At 39.1% G+C, this 15703-nt stretch overlaps 1 protein-coding gene across 1 annotated transcript in view; it reads right to left on the bottom strand.

The window, feature by feature from the left end:
- Nucleotides 1-15703, bottom strand: part of LOC139942351 (transducin-like enhancer protein 4) — a 78897-nt gene that overhangs the window by 48332 nt on the left and 14862 nt on the right. Inside the window, exons 5-7 of the mRNA XM_071939192.1 lie at nucleotides 10294-10356; nucleotides 9710-9802; nucleotides 5171-5197 (exon numbers count right to left, since the gene is read on the bottom strand). Of these exons, the coding sequence (XP_071795293.1) occupies nucleotides 5171-5197; nucleotides 9710-9802; nucleotides 10294-10356 (183 nt within the window). The remainder of the gene's footprint in view (nucleotides 1-5170; nucleotides 5198-9709; nucleotides 9803-10293; nucleotides 10357-15703) is intronic.

Here is a 15703-nt window from a genome sequence, read left to right as displayed (position 1 = left end):
GTTTCAGCTTGAACGGAACCCATTAATCAGTGTTTATACACACAGACTGCAGATGCAGGGAGCTTTGTACACCCATGGAGGTAGAATTAGAAATGCAGTTTCTTCTTCCATAAAGATTTAGTTTTATCAACAGATTTTTATTTTTTTTTTTTTTTGAGAGGCCAAATTTTATTTTTCAAATGCAACAACCCTTCATTATTTTTTTTCTTCACAAGATTTGATGCAATGAAGTTGTCATGCGCCCCTGTTAAAATTTCTAATCTTTGATTTTAAAATAATATTAACTTATCAGTAAAAGATTTCCCTTGTGTAGCAGATCAAAATGCTACTCAAAATATTTCGATTGATACTCAAAATTCAGGATTTGCTACTCAATGTTTAGCATTCAGTGCCACAAAAAAAGTTCAGTCTACATTTTTTCTTGCTACTGCAAAACTGCTAGATGAAATCGATCCCTGCTTATGCAAAATTGCTGGATGAAATTGATCCCTGCTTATTTAACTAAATTGATCATGTTCAATCTTGATTCGCAGTTGATTTATCATAGGCAGACGAAAAACCAGCAATCCGTTCAATGTTTAATTTGCACATACACTGTACTATGTATGGTCCACCTCTGTGTCCATGAAAAATGCGACACAATAAATATAAAGTAAATACTAGCCCAGCCAATTTACTGTAAATTCTAATTTATCCCCCCCCCCTTAATCCTTACGGTAAGTAAATGCTTTAGTTGACACAGTGCCAAGTCAACAGCACCCACAGCCTTGGTAACTTGACAAACCAAACAGTGAGACCTCTTACTTAACGCCTGCGATAAAACCCCAACAAAAAAGGACTGTTTACTCGGCTGTGCGCTATTAGGAGATTATAGATTCGATTACTCTAATCTTGTCACGTGGTGGTGGCCTGGTGATAAGCAGACAAATTTAATGAAATAAAAAGACAACAATATTTAAATAATAAGATAAGGGAGGGCATTTGGGGTACTGTCTGCAAACAGTGTTGGTGTGTTTAGTAGTGCAAGCTCAATTGAAGACACAAGTCAGAATTAAAAGACACACACGCACTGCGCCACCAACCTGTGTGAACGCTTCACTAACAACTTCATTATCTCATTTCCTTCTGAGTAAGAAAAAGTCTACAACAATTTAACGGAAATGATGCATTTTCTTTGTTCTTGTTTTTGAAAATTTCCTTCAAATGGGGGGTAATTACCAAGTGAGCGTCTTTTCCGAAATGCATACTAGACTTTAATTTAGATTTCTACAAGACAAAAAAAGACAAGATGAGATTATTTCTAAATAAAACAAAAATACCTTCGAAACTTAATATCCCCTTCATCTAAACATCTCTAGAATCTTACACTTTTTCAACAACACAACCCTCGGTTGATGTTTCCAAAAAACCTGGTCATTGATTTCCCCCCTTCTTTATTTGATGAGCTTGCCAGTGATTTGATTTATCTACTGTGTACTCAAGATATCAGGCAATATTTGCCATAGTGATTTGTTTCATCCATGTCAAAGGTCACCTTGGCCAGGTCCACACAAGGTCAAACTGTTAACTATACAACAGTGTGACCTTTTCCCATGAGTACACATCACTGGCAAGCAATCCAATATGGTCAGATAGTATGGTCAGCTTGCTTTTAAAATGACAACTATCTCCATCGCATATGGATTTTGGTATTCTTTAGTCTTTATCTACAAACAAATTTGCAACTGATAAGCCACCTGTGAGTTTAGATTTGAATAATATAATGGTGCAATGCCTTGCTGAGTCTCAGCTGAATGCTCAATAAATTTGAGTTTCTCAGACCATTTCTACCTCCATGCTCAGACCCTTGCTCTATGCACAGACTATACATAGAGAAGCTCAGCCCATAAGATCCAGTGTTTCCTTGGGTATGTTCAGACAGCGTGCTAACTTAGACCCGAACCGGTCTAACTTTTACGAGCAGCGGGGGGTGGTCGTAAAAATAAAAACCCATTGCGTTCAGACAGCACAGAGTTAAACCCGATCCGGTTTATCTTCGGTTTTAAGAGGTCAAAGTAGACGCGACCCGTTGCTCTAACATCCGGTTTTATTCATCAGATTCACGCACCGAGTATGCCGAGATACCGAGTGCCCATGCCCTGGATGATCATCAGAGCATAATTTGATACAAATGGCTCAATCGAACGCGGTAACAGTTTTACCGTTAGGAGGATATGGGCACTTAAAACAAACATGAACACGACTCGAAATTATTTTTTTAAACAAATAAAATATTGATACAAACCGCCGAGAAAACTCACCAAAATATTGTCCATATTCCATGAAACAGAACACGTTTCATTTTTGTGTTTTGTTTTATACCACTGTTTCCGATTTAATAAATACTTTTAGTTTGTACTTCAATCGATTGGAAGTTGCGATCTCTCAAAAGCTGGTGCTGCGATTTTTATTCTGATTCGTTCATAAACACAACTACACACGTGCAAGTTACGTAAATACATGTGCTTTGCAGTATTTTCCCAACTTCCCAACAACGTGGTGATATTGCTGGCGTAGGGAATTTCCCCTACACACAGCCTCGCGCCCACTGCAGTTCATTCTCCAAGATTGAAAGTAATAGAAAGGCACATCCACGGGATCGGTGATGGATAACTATGGGATATCAGAGAGTGATCACTATGGGATGGCAGCGCTGTACATGTGAGAAGCATTACAAAAATGCTTCTTCGCTGCACTCGTAGTATACGCATGAAAAGCAGTTTCAATTTATTGTAGGACACTCAACAAAAAAAGCTTGGAAAATATAATTTTGTTTCAGAATTTAATAAATCATGGGCGTGGGCCTGTGTTAAACTGCATACACCGATCGAGAGGGTTTCGCCAACTCGGTAAGCGGCAAGAAAGTAATATAAATACTCGGTGCTTTTCAGCATCAGAGGCAACAGAAACCGTATACAAATACTCCGGGTCCCGGGCGTGTGCATTGAACCACACAATGGGTCGTCCGTTGTGAGTTAAAACCGGATGTCATTCTGTCCACACGCAGTGTTAAAAGATAAACCCGAACCGGTTTAGACTTAGACCGCCTCGCTGGATGGTTTAAGTTTTGGGGTTTAAACCCGATCCGGTCTAACTTTATTTGCGTTCACACGCACAAAAGTTGAACCCGAACCGGTCTAAGTGGACTTAGACCAACTTTAGTACGGCGTGTGAACGACCTCTATAGCCGTGTTTGCATTGGACCTCTTTAGGGTAAACTAACCGAGCAAATACGTATAAGGTGGCAGCATACTTATTAGGTAAATTCATTGTTCTCAGAATTACGTGCATGCTCAGAACTACGTAAGCAATGGAAATTACCTGGGAGTCTACTGCCACCTACATGTAATGTGCTAAAATCTCAAATCAGGTAAACATTTTTGAAGGTTTTTTATTTTATGCATGTGAACTTTAGACACACCATGTGTGGATACTGGTCTTTGACAATTACCAATAGTACCCCTGCCTTTAAGCAACAAGGATATATCAGCGTTTGCTGATCTCAGGGCAACTAAAGACCTTTTCGCAAATACCATTGCGCACGCGCAGACTGTTTAATGGGGTGCATTGTGGGATGGATATGGATCAAATTTGATCACCAGGTAGACCACAATGCACCTAATTCCAAGCTTTACGCGCGCCCCAGTAATTGCGAAAAGGTCTATGTTGAAACACACCCCCTGACAACATGATGTAAATCCAGCAAAAAGTATTTTTTTAGTCTGAGCAACGGTCCGAGGATATCAAATTTAGAGCATTAAGTATAGTGACAAGGCAAGTCAGAACACCAGACATCATGCAAATTTCACTCACAATTGCCTTATTTACAAACAGACTCATTAAATTTTGCGGTTCAATCGCATTCACAAGACAGATTATCTGAGGGTTGAGTCAAATTAAAAAAGGCATAGTATTCTACCAAATTATAAATCATGCATTTTTTTAGAAACTTATACAAAATAATAATGGTAATACAGAAACAGAACTTGAAAAGGGTTAATACATCATTGAATTCGTTTTCCATTCTCTAGTTTTCAATAGACCACCATCCAACCCGTGCAGTAAAAACTTCACCAAAATAAAGGTGGCCCCGTTTTGATTTAGAACAAAGAAACAGGGTTTCTCTGTAGGACTGGCAGTAGTAGACCTTCCTACAATCAGCGAGTCTTCAGACTAGTTAACAATGGTTTTTTTTAAACTACCACCAGCCCTAAGAACTTTGTCACTAATAATTGAAATAATTTGTGTCCATTCCAATGGTATCAATTCAATGTTAATGCAAACATGCGGATTAGTACAGGTTTCCCAAACTTCTAGCTCAATATTGTACAGTTTATAGTAAGAGCTGAATAAGAAACTGAATAGTCCCCCGACTCAACATGATAGATATGCCATGAGACAGTTGGCACAGCACCAGACATAAAGACCAACTTTGGTAATGGGGTAAACAGGAAGGGGAAAATCAGTACATTGCAGAGGGGGGTGTAGCAAGGCACTGGGACAAGATAAAGGGGCTGGGATATGTAGAAGGGTACCAATGATATGCAGTATACTGGGGAAGGGGGGAGGGGCTTCAGCAGAGCTTTGTAGGGTGTTCTGGGGAGGGGATTTCAAACTTTGAGCTACATGTTTAAAGGAACACGTACAATGCCTTGGATCGGTCGAGTTGGTCTTTGAAAAGCATTTGTAACCGTTTGTTAAAAAATGCATATGATTGGAAAGATGTTGTAAAAGTAGAGTACAATGATCAATACAGACATGCCTCGAGATTGCACGGTTTTCCTTTTACCTTGTCAACTAACTCGGTCAGCCATACATGTAAATGGCCGAGGAAAGGAAAACCATGCAATTTTGAGGGCAAATTTGTGTGGATCATTGTATTCTACGTGTTTCTGGCCATATTTAATTTTATAAACAAACAGTTACAAATGCTTTTAATAGACCAACTGGTCCAATCTAAGGCAACGTGTTCCTTTAAATGATTTGGACTGTTGTTCAGGGTTTTGTTACAGCAACTGTACAAACTTTTCAGGAAGGTCTTTCTATTTTTGAATGTTTGTTTGAAATTTTTAAAACATTTTTTTACGAGGTTCTTTCTTCTGGGTAAAAATATAAGGAAGTTAATACTTACGGAAAAATGTGGAAATGCCGACTGTTGCTGAGAAAGAAACAGAACAAAATAAATTAGAATATGCTTCAAATAAGGTTAAAACAAAGGCACATCAAACACTATTTTTCTTGACAAAAATACAAAGAATGGAACGTGAAGGCATAAATTGTTACAATGTCAATGTGTTTGTTCGTTTGAGAGATTGTCAGTCATTCAGTGTCGTCCAAAACTCTTTTCCTTTTCAAAAGGTTGTGCAAGATTGAACATTTTGTTGCCATCATGTACTACAGAGTCTGTGTAGATATGACATTATACATGTACATGGTGACAAAAGCAGGCTATTACAAACTTACAATTTGTCGTTTAAGTATCGGCCGAAGATATATTTTATTTTCAAAGGCTACGCACAATTTAAATTTGTTTCATTGAGAGGCTTTGAAGGAAATAAATGACATGATACATGGTGACAAAAGCAGACATTTTTACAAAAACACAAAATGTCATTCTGTGTCGGCCGAAGATATATTTCTTTTAAATCTGTTGCACAGCCTTTGTGCAAGATTGAACAAAGATTCCCATGATGATGTATTTGAGAGTCTGTGTAGATATTAACAGTCACAATGTGGCAAAAGCAGACGTCATAAAAAAAAACACATAACCGAACTCATTGTATTTTTTTGAAAGGCTGTGCAACAGATTCTGTCTGCATCCCTTTCCAAACTCTTGAATATATTTCAATTAACATTCCGGCGTGAATCTTTTGGGAAGCATTGCCCGTGGGTTCATATTGAAACTTTTGTGTTTTTAAAACACTCGATCAACCGAATCATCCATCAACCAGAGCCCAAAACTATCTGTCCCCCTAACACAGTGATCAATCAAATCATTTTATCCAACAATACACACAAACTTTACGGTCGGCAGACTTTCAGATTTATAGAAAAATTCAACACAAAGTTTACAGTCGGTGGCTTTCAGATTTTCTAGTTAACCAAACAAACTGTTACACTTGACCTAAATGTAAAGCGGGAAGAAATAAGCGCTTCATTGGAGGTGCCAACTTGTCTCTAATACTAACAACAATAACATCCTATTGGGTTGAATTTGATTCAACTTTCCATTTAAGTAGGGCAGTGTCAATTCTGTCTAATTCTGTTTAAAGGAACAATTTTTGATATAGGCCGCTAAGTTTGTTTTCATTCCATGATGTCCAGGTCCAGCATCAATTTAAATTTATTTTATTTACAGAAGGTCGAGTTTGAATCCTGGCCAGTCCGGTCAATGCCCAATTCCCTAGAGCTGCTTAAGCAGACATTTTTGCTTACAAATTTTCTGCTTAATAGCAAACAAATTAGTAGGAAACCAGTGAGAAATGGTGCATGTGATGTGGTATTTTGGCTTGTACCCTTATTCTGGCAAGTCTAACTTTGTTGTGCTTTTTAGTGTTTTAGTCTTTCACCAAGAAAGCATGCAGCTTCAAATTTTTCTATAATGGTTTTCTCTTAAATGGGTCATTGATAAAAACCACCTTTTGTTGCCAATGCTAAAATACCAGAGGAATTGCTTATTGTGTGCTGAACCCACACCATGGTTAAAGCTATGTAAGTTTCACTCAGGGGACCAGTGAAGCCGCTTTTTAGCACAGCAGGGAAAGAGAGAGTGGTCGCTGCAGCAGTTAAAACCGAGTTCCCGCGCAGACTCATGACTGTCACAAAGACTGCAGATGGCAGTCTGTACAAACAAGACCAGCATTATATTTACATGGGCAACTGGGAATAAAAGCACTGGATATACAGGACGTGTACAAAACGTGTGTTGAGGTGACGGTGTGGTTTACTGGTGTGGTATGACTAGAGAGTGCAAAGGATTGGAGATATGACGGCAGCCATGTTTGTTGTTTGTTTTTTGATGAGAGTTACACATCTAGGTACATGTAAGACTATCACGACGATAAGCTGTGTAGGTATTTCTCAGGCAAAGTCATTCCATCAATGGCTTCTCTCCAACTTAAACTTCACAGAGGCAAGGCGATTGCCTCCATGCCCCCTAAGAGCCCTTGAAAAGCTCCAGTAGAATTTTACAATTTCTTCATAGGGTGCCCTTTACTAAAGTGAAAATGCCTTAGTGCCCTTGCCCGTTCAAAAACGAAGCATACAGACCTGCAGTTGAAGGAGCATATATTTATAAGCATTTCAGAGAAATTGGAGGGATGATGATTTTGAAAAATCAAGCATAAACAAAGGTTTATACACACCCACGTGACGCGCTCTCAACCAACAGGAATAGCGAAACTGTCTGCGGTATTTATGCATATCTTTTTATTGCCAGAAGAACTCTTTGAGTACGCATTTAAACTAAATAGGCTGCACTTTGACTGAAAAGATGTACATATTTTTTTTTTTAAATAACTGCTCTCTCTCTTTCTCTTGCTTTGCTCCCCTATTCCCTCCGAATCAACCTCTGGGGCGAAGCTGTGACAAACAGACATATAACGCTGCGAAAACATGACTTCGTTGCTCTATTTTGCGAGGCTCTTCGCTCGCTCTTTTTTTATTTTGACAGAGCGAGTCACTTGGGCGATCCCTACGAGCTTTACAACTCGAGGGCAGAAACAATGAGCGAGAAAATGTCACGGTACAAGTGTACTCGGAAATGTTGTAATCAACACTAAAATAGTTGGAATAGCGACTGCTCTTGTATAGAGTTACGGATCAATGTGTGTGAGTCAGCGAATACTGAGTAGCTCAACTAATTTCTAAAGAGACTATGAAACCTTTATGGTGTTTTTTTTTCTCTTTAAAAAAATTCAACTCTTCCTGTGAATCAAAGAAACAATTTTAACTAGACATTCAGTTTTTGTCAACTACAAAAATTAGGTCTTTGTGAGTGATGTCATCAAATTGTGATTTATTGTTGACATCATTTCATCTGGTTCAGTGGTTAGATTGCTATAGTGTTTGCTTCACATAATGATGAAAGTGACTTGCACAAAATTTCTCTTTAATTGACCTAAAATCCCTAGAATTTAATATTGACATCATGTCATACTGGCCAGAAGAAGCCTCTTCTTTGAGAAAAGAAATGAACAACCTTGATAAAAAACAGGGAAATATTATATGTTTATTTTTCCTCAAAATAACATTTAAAACATTTTTTTTTTTATGAATCGGAAAATCAACTCTGTTATATTTTCCTCAAAATAACATTTCAAAAACAATGAAAAAAAAACCCTGACAAATAAGTTAAGTGTTAATTTTTCCTCAAAATAACATTCAAACATTTAAAAAATGAACAGGAAAATATACTCAATATAAATGTTTCCTCAAAGCATACATGTAATGAACACACATATACGTACATACACGTAGCATGCATGAAGTATTAGGCCTACAGATTGACAAGTTGCATTTAAGTTTCCGTTTTCAGTCTAGATGTCTGGAAATTTGCCGGAAATATCTCAATTAGAGCGACGTGTACCCTGGCCTACCTTTGTTAGTGTAGGAAGGAAAGTCTGTCACTAAACCTTTTCCTCATGTTTGAGCTATATATCGCAGTTGGCAAAAAACTTTCACGTTTTGGCAGGTCGCCTCACAAAAGTTTGTACCACTGGGAATTGTTACGGTCTGCGTAAGGAACTCATGTGCTCCGCGAAGGGTTTTTCAGAAAAACATTCTAATACCCGACTTGAAATGTTCTGTACTTAAGTATTTTGAGTGATTGATGTTTTTTGAGATAGGACATTAGCCAAAGCTGTGTATGATGTAAGTATGTAGTCCTATTGAAGTGTGGTGTGAGTGAGACTCAATACTGCCTGCAACCCAAAGAGAGAGTCGAGGTAGAGAAGTTGAAGGAGGGCAAGTTAGACTGCAGCATGGCCGGCTGGGCTGCTTCGAACTTCTGGCCACAGGCATGCTCAACGAATTTACTGTATTACCATAATCATTACACTGTGTATAACACTTGGGTACCCTTCAAAACACCACAGTCTGTCAGGTTTTGTCTGGTCTGTACACTGTGTACAACATTTGGGCACCCTTCAAAACACCACAGTCTGTCAGGTATTGTCTGGTCTGTACACTGTGTACAACATTTGGGCACCCTTCAAAACACCACAGTCTGTCAGGTTTTGTCTGGTCTGTACACTGTGTACAACATTTGGGCACCCTTCAAAACACCACAGTCTGTCAGGTATTGTCTGGTCTGTACACTGTGTACAACATTTGGGCACCCTTCAAAACACCACAGTCTGTCAGGTATTGTCTGGTCTGTACACTGTGGACAACACTTGGGGACCCTTCAAAACACCACAGTCTGTCAGGTTTTGTCTGGTCTGTACACTGTGTACAACATTTGGGCACCCTTCAAAACACCACAGTCTGTCAGGTATTGTCTGGTCTGTACACTGTGGACAACACTTGGGGACCCTTCAAAACACCACAGTCTGTCAGGTTTTGACTGGTCTGTCAACTTCACAATAAAAACTCCACCACTGTTTAACGAGGTAGTTTGTTAAGTTTGTCCAGAGGGACAGACTATTTCAAGAGTATATGTCATGCTCACCCCAATAATGGCGTTGAGTTCTGTCATGGTGACCTGCTTCGCCCGTTCAACTGCTGCGGCAACTTGCTGCTGGTGCTGCAATGAGATACAAGGCTATATGTGAAGTGCAGTGCAAAGTACCATGGCTGAAAAGAGGCTTTACAAATTGTTGATTACTGCAGTCTAATCTGTTAAGTAGTAGGACTACAACAGTTTGACTTGCAGTCTATTTTATACCCCCTCATTAATGCTATAAATAATTAGTATAAATTGTCAAACATATGGAAACTATTGTGTCAACTTGGCATCAATCATTCTTTAAGTGAAAGGCAATATTACTTTAACACTGTTGTTGTTTAACTAAATGAGTTATTATTAAGGATAAAATACACACTATTATGTTCAAATAAATAAATGAATAACTAGTGCAATTTTAGCAATCTTCATAGTACTGTTAAATGTGATTTACTTTTAATAGTTTGTCTCTGGAGGTAATTTATCTCAAATTCTTTATGCAATCTCATGACAGACCCACCCAGGTCAACTGCACTAGATGCTTTAAACCAATATAAGGTTACAATAAGTAAAATATGCATGTAGCTTACCTCCTGTGATAAGAATGGGATGATTTGCACACAAATAGCGTTGAGTCGCTTAGCGATTTCTGTCTGCAAGGATAGAAAAAAGAGCATGAACAAATTATAAAATGGGAAGAAATAATTTCTTCACTTGAAACCTTCCGCAGTGTAATATCAGACCTGGCATTTCATCTTAAAGAGGGCAAGGCCACTTTCATTTTGCAAAGGGTACTCCGATTGGAAATCTTTCAAATCTATGGGAACATGTTGAAGGGGCACCAAGGCCAACACCAGGGGCAACAGAGGCCATGACCTCAGTGTAATTCCAGACCTGCAACATATTCTCATCTTTAAAAAAAACATCAGATACCGGTACGACATTTCAACATTCTCGATCAGTGATTTGAACACATTGTTGTCTGTACTCATACATTTGTACCTCTAAAAAAAATCTGGGCGAATGCATTCACTGACCGAAATTATTTTAGACCTAAAATAAAAGGCAATTGCCTTCATTGCCTCTGCGAAGTATCAGACCTGAAACCCGCTTAAAAGAACAATTTAGCATGATCCGTGCAAACCCCACACAGATACAGCATTTCATATTTTGTGTTCAGCGATTTGAACGCACTGTTGTCTTTACTACACCCCTTTAAAAGAAATCTGGGCGAATGCATTCACCAAACCAAAATTTATCTTAGACCTGAAACCAATCTCAGCAGGAGTGTTGACAACAACTATTACATGTATGAAACCAGGCATGATCCCAGGTCAACTCCGTGTGCATGAAACGGCGGTAATTATCCCGGCAAAGGAAACGAAAGCCGAGAGAAAGACATGGGGGAGGAGGGAGAGGACGAAGCAAGAAAAGAAGAAAAAGTGAAGCCAAAGAAAGAAAAAAAGGTAAGTAGAGCACAACGATGAGCGATCAATCAACACGGTAGGTTGATCAATCTTTCCATCCCTGGCTTGCTTTACCCATCCACTAATGGCAAGTTTTCACTTCAGTCCCCAAGGGTGGCATGTGTAGTTTTTCCCCAGATTCTCAGTCCGGCCTAAGCGCCATTTGCTTTGGCAGTCCATACATGTTTTAAAAGAAAGCGGGATGGAGAGAGCGATGGGGACTTGGAGAGAGATGACAAAACCACACAAGAGTGAACTGACCTCTAGAGCTTCATGTCACTCAGTAAACTGAGAGTAGGACTGAGACGTTGACAACTGGGATAGAGGTTGAAATGAGTAACCAACTACCGCAGCTAGCATGCTCCTTTTAAAGGCACTGGGCACATTTGATAATTGTCAAAGACCAGTGTTCTCACTTGGTGTATTCCATATGCATGAAATAACAAATACTTGAAAATTTGGACTAAATCGGTGATCGATGTTGTAAGAGAATTATGAAAGAAAAAACACCCGTGTTGCACAACTTTGTGTAATTTCAGATGCATAATAATAAGTCTTTTAATATTTTGAGTAACAAATTACCTCTTTCTCAAAACTACTTCAAGAGGGAGTCGTTTCTCATTATGTTTTATACTATCAACAGCTCTCCATTGCTCATTAACAAGTAAGTATTTGTGGCAAAAGTTATTTTGAGTAATTACCATTAGCGTCCAGTGCCTAAAGACTAAGACTCGACGGGAGTATTTTTTTGTGTATGTGTTCAAGAGAAGAAAAAAATCTTTATCTCGCTATCCACAGATTAAAAAATTTGACCAAATATTGGAGTGGGTACCCGAAGGCGATCACCTTTCTTTCTCTCGTCTCTTTCTCTCTCTCTCGACACAGATGGTAATACTAGAGACCTCCCCACCCCGGGGGAATTTCATCATTGTCAGCAGAAATTATTCAGGGCCTAAAAGGTTGAGTCTGAATGGAACAGTATTTATCGTTAAGGGAAAGAAAGACACAAATATCTACATTGATCTTAAAAAATTCCCCCTCCTTTTAAAAAAATGACAGCAAAAAACGCTGTTTCAATGGCACACAAAGAGATCTTCAGGCTTGAATGGCTTAAGGGAGCCTTTCTCTTTTGCTCATTATTTTCCTTTGGGGTCTCCAATTTCATCAACACTATTGTAAAGCTTCTTTCTCAAATCCAATTAAACCGGAAAGATTTTGAATTTAAGAAGGGGCTATTAAACTGCAATTTCTTTCTTCTTTTTTGATATACATAGTAGACTGCAGGACAAAAAGCGATAGTTGATGTATTATGTCCCATGGGAAGAGGGTACAATAGAGTGCCAGGATATGATGTACGTGAGCAAGTAGGCAAGTTCAACTCATATGCCAATTGTAATTCATTTTATCCATAGTAACTACGTTTGACAGAGATTTGTTTCACTTCTTAGTTTTGGGGTGTCCTGTTTCTGTATATTTTCCCCTTTTTTTTCTTCTTATTCCATTGAAGCAATCCACATGTACAACAAAATACTTTGAAACAATTAAATTTGTAAAAGTATTGAACATGTAGCAGGAGAGGCACAATTTGTTTGGAGCTCACACAAAGAAAAATATCAAATCGTTCTGTTAATTGAGTTTTCAGTCACTGTCTGACTGTGTGGGTTTTCCCCCCTCATCTAAGAGTTTCCTCCAATCCCCATGCCTAAAAATGTCTTTATTTTATTACTGAAAAAAGGGGGGAAAAAACCACCTGATTTTTGCATAATTTATACTAACAAATTTTTATTTTAATATGTTTCATCTGAAAAAAAAAAAAACAGAATTATGTATTCACTACTCGACACAATAATACAGCCCGACCACAATGGGCAAAAGAGAAATACAGCTAAATAACAGAACGGTGATCAAATCAAACATAAATACATGGACATACAGAAGACTGTAGTAACACGACCCTCGCAAAAAAAAAGCCACACTGGTTAATTGCAAATGATAGGCATCTTATAGCACTAGCAGCCTTTCATTATACACAAACTCCTATCAAGGGAGAGTAGAGAGGGGAGAGAGAGTTGTACATGTAGTAATTTGCATAATAGTCTTGTGATTCTATCCGTTACGCTACACAGTGCATAACCACTTTCTCTCCAAGCCACTACCCCCGATGTAAGAATATGCATATTCCCCCCCCCCCCCACCCCTAAGCCGCAGCCCGCTGACGTTGGTCGGCGGTGACCGTCCTGCACTATTAGTCACGTGTGGTGATTAATCGCAATATGGCCACCAATCCTTTTACAGCAACATCATCTGTCTTCATTCGGTTTTGGTTGTTGCCGTCATCAGTCCAGGGTATTGCGAGCCACCTTCCCCCCCCCCCCTCCAACCAACCATCGCAGTAATGCATGACCAACCAAGGGAATTATTTCCAAAGCATAAGCTATTACCCATGGATAAGGGCTGCCTGACACCCTTATTCTTCAAAAGGATGACAAGTCCATGCCATATCGCTAATATATTAATGAAAAGCATTGCTTTGCCAGCCATGTGTGTCCATTTGCACTGGCTCGTTTAGCCCGGTGTTCGGCGGAGCATGCCCAAGCATTTACTTTTGCATTCAATCTAGCGGAACCAATCAAAGGAACCAAATAGCAAGGCACAGAGTATTATTATTTTTCAGTATTACAGCAGGCAGGCGAACCACAGCCAGCCGGACAGTTCAGACCGCATTCGATTCACTTGAACAGAAACAAAAACACACACCCCTCTCTTTTGACTAACCGATTTCCTAAATGACCTTTTAATAAAAAATGCTAGGCAACCATGTTATTGTTACTGCTGTGTGCTGGTTAATAATGTCATTTATTCATCAAGCATTGTGAATTTTATTGATTGCCGGTGCATTCTGCAAGGTGACAATTTCGGGGGGGGAAATTCCACCATTGTGTACGTCGTTCTTTCAATTAAATGCAAAAAATAGTTAATGGCCTGACGTTTCGACCTTGGTAGTCTTTCTAAATTTCATTTACATATACAACTCTCAACTCTGGCCAACAAAACTTGGCAGATAGTTTTCCACTAACTTTCTAGTACTAAAAAAACATGTTACCTTACACCTAAATATGCCATGAACGTCTCTTTCAAACTTGCGCACCAACAAACTACATGATCACCTCGGAGAAAACTCTTAACAAGAAAAAAATGTCTGCGATCGGCATGTCGGATTCGTTTCAAGAATAACAACTCGACGCAGAAAAGAAAATTAATCAATTTTATTTTTTCATTTTCTTGATTTTGGAACAAGATCCGCGGACGAGAGCTCTCCACACTGTATCTTTTGGGACAAATGACCTGATAATGACCCACTCGTGTATTTCTGGTTCCAAACCAATCAAATTTAATAGCCGTGCAGAAGGATTGCCCGGCGATTCCTAGGGTTTTCTGTGTCCACTTGCGATCGCCACAAGAGCCCTGTTCTTGGCCTACGAGTGGGTCTTTCGATAGTGTTTTTGCTCGGGGAAGAGTCGGGGAAACGATAAGAGGTGTCCAGTGACGAGGCGAGACTGGTTTCGGGTGGCACACCACAGGCAGTGGCTTCTCATGGCTGGCCACTCACGGAGGTTCTAAACACAAGACGGGATGTTGCCACGATATATTCACGTCTTGTTTTTTTTCTATTATAACGTGTCCTCTCGGGGGAAAAGAGGAAGGGAATGAAAGAATCTGGGTGCGTTGCTAAAAAATTGTACTGCTTGCGTCTCTTAATTACAATTGCAATATTGTGTATCAATCAATATGAAATAAAGTGGTGGTACAGTTTAGCTTAATATAGTTGTTCTTTTGCTGTTTTTTAATCAATCAAAACGACATAGGTGAAGCATTGTACATTGTAGCTTACATGTTCGCCTTGTTTGCAATGAAATATTATTAGCCCAATTTCATAGAGCTGCTATTAAGCACGAAAAGTTGCTTAGCCCAAGAATTTTCAATGCTGTAATTACGCTACCAGCCGAAATACCATGTCACACATTCACTTTGTGACTAGTATCCTGCTCATATTTGCTAAGCATATTTAAAATAATAAGTATCTGTTCAATGAAATTATCGGACAATTTGTGATATTGGAAAATAATCAAATGAATCGGAAGGAAAGAAAGAAAACACAGTTCCGCTCAACAAGACAACTGAGCTCCTATCTTAAAATCCGACATAATTGAAAAAGTACCATCTATCAGATCACAAAAACAGATGACGCTTTTTATTCGCAGAGAAACAAAAAAACAGTCACTTTCTCTGTTACCAAAATGTGCTATATTTCTTCAGAAACCCCAGCATGCATGCATTCAATTCACACTTAATGAAGTGGACCATGAACCAAGAGGAGTGTGACGGAGTGGTTGTAGTGCATGGGTGACCAACCCTGTTCCGCCGACTTAGAGCGTGGAGACCGGCTAGGCTCCAGAAGGGCTTGGGCGGAACAGTACACATCTGCTTGGGAATTTCAAATTTTGTATTTTGTTAGTCTGGGGGCCGTTAAGAA

The sequence above is a fragment of the Asterias amurensis genome, chromosome 9 (assembly GCF_032118995.1).
Source record: "Asterias amurensis chromosome 9, ASM3211899v1".
NCBI lineage: Eukaryota > Metazoa > Echinodermata > Asteroidea > Forcipulatida > Asteriidae > Asterias > Asterias amurensis.
The sequence above is the reverse complement of the archived record's forward strand: the minus strand, read 5'-3'. Positions and strand labels throughout refer to the sequence as shown.